Raw genomic sequence first — 5,982 nt, 5'->3', positions numbered from 1 at the left:
CTTTAGTTAGTTTCTGGAGAAAGGCCTAATAAAGGTGGTATCTTTTATTTTATAGATAAATTTATTATGTGTCACATGTCGCCTTATAAAAGATTTTGTGGTGATTTTGCGCATATTTAATCCCGCTTTTGCATGTTGGAACAACAATATTTTATTTGTTTGTATACGCAGCCTATGTCACAATAGGGACTACGATGGGATACCAGGCCGACCACAATTGCTATCTTTAACAACCAACAGCTCAGAACAGAAAAATATATACAAATTTATTTACATAAATGAATATTTATAAATGAAAAATGATTATATATGATAAACTACTATGATAAGTCACTGCACAAACAAACACTATCAACGTATCTCAGTCTATTTCTCCCGTAAAGTTTCTGTCATGATGCTTCAATAAAGTGGTGGCGTTGTTGAACAAAATTCGTCACAATGGCGGGCGTCTTGTATAAAATCTTATCAAGCGTAACTGTACTTCCTACAGTGTTGGCACAGTTGATAGGATCCTGAACAAGGGCATGCGTCACCCTTTAGCCATGGACATACGTGTGGAGGGCCCGTGTCATCTTCGGGTGTCCTCAAATAAGAAGCTACAAAGTATAAAACATGATAAGTTCCATGATAATCAAACATAAGGGTATAATAAAGTCCCTTGGAAAAGACTCGACCTTTGTCGGTTTCCAATAAAATAACGTGCTTCTTTGAATAAACAAAATGTCCACTATAGTACACCATACATTCCGTGGAACAAAAATTCAATCACATCCGCATAATACTGCGTTTCAAATATATTCAAATATACGCCACATAATAACCACCAATAAATAAACGTCTTCCAATCATGCCACTGAAGATCCTTCTCTAGAGATACGTTGTATTTACTTATAACAAAAACTGATGAAATGAAGTAAGTAAGATGATAACGTAAATTAAATTGATTGAAACAAATCATTACGATACTGCAGCATTTTACATAAAGTTACACAAATACGGTAGAACCATAATAAATTATTTATGAATAGATATATATATATATCTATAAAATATTCATAGCTCCTATACAATTACAATATAATTAAAACTTCAATTAACATACATCAATTAACATGTCTCGGTATAAATTTGCAATAGCGAAACACTAGAATAAAAAGAGCTTTTAAAATTTAATCTGCAAAAATTTAGAAAATTGAGAAAACAATAAATTACTGCCAAATAACTAAACCTGAATCAAATAAACTATAATTCTAATAGAAAATAGTATTTTACGAAATAGCAAAAATTTATGAAACAAAATCACTAGAAAATTAAATTTACCTTGTACAAGCTGTAATTTTATGACAAATATAATTTGTCTGTCACCGTCATAGTGACCTGTATAACGTCCAGTGCATTGCAGTATGTCACTTAAAATTTAGTCAATATATAGCAAACTACTGAGTACTGAGCGGGAAAACAAATCGTGCAAAACATGAAAAATCGATTTGCACGAAATAAAGCTGGGACGGCGGGAAAATAGTTATGTAAAATAAAGGCCCGTCCTTCAAATACAGACATAATACATATAACTGGTTCATAAAACAAAAATGTAACTTTCTTATTACTGAAAGGATTTTTGTGAAATAAACGGCAAAATGTTTAAATTGATACATGGAAATTTATGCAAACCATAAAAATACTCTAAATAATAATTTCACCCGAAAACTCTAAATTAAACAAAAGATGATGCAATATTACAACAATGAATATAGAGTAAAAATGAGGTTCGGCGTGAAAATATAATGCAATATTTTACAAACGTACTTTCACTTTGTGACATTTACGCCCCCCTTTAAATAAGAAAATTGATAAATTTTCTTTAAATACAACAAAGTGAAAACGACAAATTGCAAAAATGTAAGTAGAAATACTGTACACCATATTCATAACCACCATAAATACTACACTACACTCTACATTATACCCTGCTTAAATAATCTGCACCTATGTTTTCTCTACCTGGGATTGCTCTAATCCTCATCCTGTATGGCTGCAAAAGCAAAGACCATCTCATTATCCTAGAGTTACTTAACTTTGCCTTGTTAAGATACAAAAGCGGCTGGTGATCTGTCTCTAGAATAAATTCCTTACCAAACAAGTATCTGTGAAATTTAGAAATTGCCCAAACAATACCAAGGCACTCCTTCTCTATTACAGAATACTTCTGTTCTCTTGGTATCAACTTTCTACTGGCATAAGCTACTGGAAATTTCTCCTCACCTTGTTCTTGAAGTAATACAGATCCTAATCCACAATCAGAAGCATCAACTCTGAGAATAAATATCTTGTCTAAATCTGGTAATTTTCAAAATGGGCGGACCGGTCAAACTAGCCTTAAGAGTCTGAAAAGCCTTTTCCTGACTTTCACCCCATTCAATACGATTTGGTTGAAACTTTTTTTGTCAAATCGGTCAACGGAACAGCAATGGCGGCAATGTTAGGGATGAACTTCCGGTACCAAGACACAACCCCTAAAAATTGCCGGACTCCTCGCTTAGTCATGGGTCTCTCGGTCTCCTGAATTGCCTTGACCTTACTGAGAACAGGTTCAATGGACTTACTACCTCCTATCATATGACCTAAACATTCCAATTTTTCAAAACATATGAAACACTTGGACGGTCTAGCAGTAAGCCTAGACTCTCTTAATTGGGTAAATAACTCATACAATGCATTGATATGCTCTGGCAATGTGACTGTATAGACCAAAATATCATCTATAAAACTATCTGAGTGATCTAGATCTTTCAAAACCTTTCTCATCAGTCTACAGAATGTTGCAGGGGCATTGACTAAACCAAAGGGCATTTTCCGGAATTGAAAAAGTCCCGACGGGGTTTCAAATGCGGTCAAAGGTTTTGCATTGTCAGACAAAGGAACTTGCCAGTATCCTTTACTAAGGTCAATTTTCGAAAAATACCTGTATTTTGATAATTTCGAAAATATCTGTTCCATATTGGGCATCGGTTCCGCATCAAATACCGTGCATTTATTGATCTGTCTAAAATCAATACAGAACCTAATCGTGTTATCCTTTTTCCTGATAAGGACAATTGGACTAGAAAACGGAGCATTAGAAGGTTCGATAACTCCCAACTCTAGCATTTTATCAACTTCTTCCTTTACTATCTGCTGTGAGTGAAAAGGAATAGGATAACCCTTAGTCCTTACCGGTTCTGACGTAGTCAACTTAATGTCATGCTGAACTAATGACGTATTTCCGGGTATATCTGTTAAAACATCTGAAAATTTCTTTAACAAGGTTGCAATCCGAGTCTTACAATCTGTTTGTTAGTCAGGATTGACCTGAACATCTTTATATGTCTCTGAACCTTTCTTCAATGGACACAACAATATGTCACTATCATCTTGGTAACTTGTTTCTAAACTATCATCTTCCTCTAATCTATCATACCCATTTTCCGCTTCTACAACAGCTGCACTTACCTTTGCCAATGCACCTCGTTCTGGTTCGAAATTTCTTTCAACATACTCCTTCAGCATATTGGCATGGAAAGTTTTGATCTTATTGTTACCTATGTCTATCCGATAATCTAATTTGTTCACGACCTCGGAAACTACAAATGGACCTTTCCATTGTAACAACAACTTATTGCGTTTTGTAGGTATAAGAACCAGTACTTTATTTCCCTTCTTAAAAATTCTATCTCTAGCTTTCCTGTTGTAATACTTTCTATACCTAATACTGCTCTTCTCTAACTCCTGCTGTGCTATCTTACATGTACTTTCTAGTCTTTCTTGCAAATCAACTACATACTGATAAGTTGTCTTAACTTCGTCATTCTCTGCTTTTCCTGACCATAACTCTCTCAAAATGGTAATTGGACCTCTTATACTACGTCCATATAACAATTCAAATGGCGAGAATCCTAAACTCTCTTGTGGAACTTCCCGATACGCAAACAACATAGCATTCAAATACTTATCCCAATCTGTAGGTCTTTCACTACACATCCGTTTCAACATCTGCTTTAAACTACCATTAAATTTCTCCACTAAACCATTACACATCGGATGATACGGTGTAGTTGTTAACTGTCTAAGAGACAGCAACCTACTAACCTCATTCATAATCTGTGAAGTAAATTGTGATCCACAATCTGTAAGCATTTCCTCTGGAACACCTAATCTACTATACATGTCAACTAATGCTTCGGCTACTCTTTCAGTCTCTATACTAGGCAATGCAATTGCTTCAGGATATCTGGTAGCATAGTCTACCATGGTCAAAATATATCGGTTCTTTCTATCAGTCATAGGTTCGATCGGACCAACAATGTCAACGGCAACTCTCTTAAAAGGAGTATCAATCAAAGGCATCTTACCTAAAGTTACCTTACTTATTCTACCTTTAGAAATAGTACGTTGACAAATATCACAAGACTGACAATATCGTCTAACCTCTACAAGAACACCTGGCCAATAAAACTCCCCTAAGACTCTATCACTTGTCTTCCTAATACCAAGATGTCCTGCCAAAAGCGAGTCATGCGCTACTTTTAACACAGTCTCCCTAAGATCCTTAGGAACTACTAACTGCCTACTTACGTCACCATTTCCTGCCGTAAACTCTCTAAACAACATCTTATTCCTGACCTGAAACTTCACTTGCCCTTTACCTCTACAGTTTCTAACAGTACCTTCCTCTGCTTTCTTTCTACATCCATCTAATGAACTATCTGCCTGCTGCTTCTCTACAAACTCTACATTAGTGATGTCTAAAATCTGTGAAGGAACTTTAAGTCTTCTATGAGCTTTAACTTTACTCTGCGATCTTGTTTCTACTGCTGAAGCTAACTTACTAAAATTTGGTTCTACAGCACCCTCTATGTTACCGATAATTACATCATTTGTAGGATTATCTACACATAGTGCTTGTACAGTACCCCTGTAATACGGACAATCAATATCAATTAACGCCATTTCTAATCTGTGCTCACTACCATCAATGTACTTACATCGTCTGGACTTCCCTAATAATTGATTTGCATTTACCAAATTCCTTCGTACTATGACACATGTACACCCAGTATCTCTCATTGCAACTATAGCTTTACCATTACATATACCTCTAGTTGTCGGACATGAATTTATAGTAACTGTACCCACGTCTTCAAAATCCCCAAGTTCTATCAAACTACTACCACTATCTGATCTCGGCATCGAAATTTTCGAATCTGCATCTCTATTTCTTCCTCTACCTCTACTCCTACCTCTATAACCTCCTCGCCTTCTATTACCCTGATAACTATTATCATTCTTACTTGGATTCATTGAGTTCGGTTCTATGTCTTCCGCTGCGTTAGCTTTATTTGTAGCCTTATTTCTACAGAAAAATGCTGTATGCCCTAAACGACCACAATATGTGCATTTATAACCTTCATACTGCTGAGATGCTCTACCTCTATTTACCAGTCTATCGTTACCTCTTTGCATACGATAACTACTACCTTGATTTCTATCTACAGGTCTACTCGCAGTGCATAAGGCTTAGCTCTTTCTTTAATTCCATGATTCACTACATACTTCGGACCTCCTCTAGTCTTGGCAAACAAATCTGCATCTTCCGCTACTTCACGGGCTGAAAACAACTTCTTACTACTAAGGTTCTGATATAGTTCTCTATTGCAGATATCTAAAAATTGATCCCTTACTATGAAGTCTAACAACTTTTCATAAGTCTTCTCCACCTTACTCAATCTTAACCAACCATCTAAGTATCTAGAAATTCTAGCTAGGAACATAACAAAAGTCTCATTTTCACGGGGCCTTTCAGTCCTAAACTTCTTCTTATACCCATCATCAGTCAACTCAAACTGCCTTAACAAAGCATCTTTCAGCTTATCATAATCCGTCCTATCTTCTAATGGAAGCCTATCAAATACCTCCCTAGCAGTACCTTTTAACAGAAACGGTAAG

General features: G+C 35.8%; 1 protein-coding gene across 1 annotated transcript; it reads right to left on the bottom strand.

Moving 5' to 3' along the window:
• Positions 1–249: 249 nt before the first annotated feature.
• On the bottom strand, positions 250–5,499 carry LOC132729931 (uncharacterized). Its single transcript, XM_060715767.1, has 2 exons — positions 1,321–5,499; positions 250–596 (listed from the first exon to the last, which is right to left on the bottom strand). The coding sequence occupies exon 1, from the start codon at positions 5,497–5,499 to the stop codon at positions 3,334–3,336; it is 2,166 nt and encodes a 721-aa protein (XP_060571750.1). The 3' UTR covers positions 250–596; positions 1,321–3,333.
• Positions 5,500–5,982: the final 483 nt, after the last annotated feature.

This window comes from Ruditapes philippinarum, unplaced genomic scaffold (assembly GCF_026571515.1).
Source record: "Ruditapes philippinarum isolate M1 unplaced genomic scaffold, ASM2657151v2 ctg522_1_1_1_1, whole genome shotgun sequence".
NCBI lineage: Eukaryota > Metazoa > Mollusca > Bivalvia > Venerida > Veneridae > Ruditapes > Ruditapes philippinarum.
The sequence above is the reverse complement of the archived record's forward strand: the minus strand, read 5'-3'. Positions and strand labels throughout refer to the sequence as shown.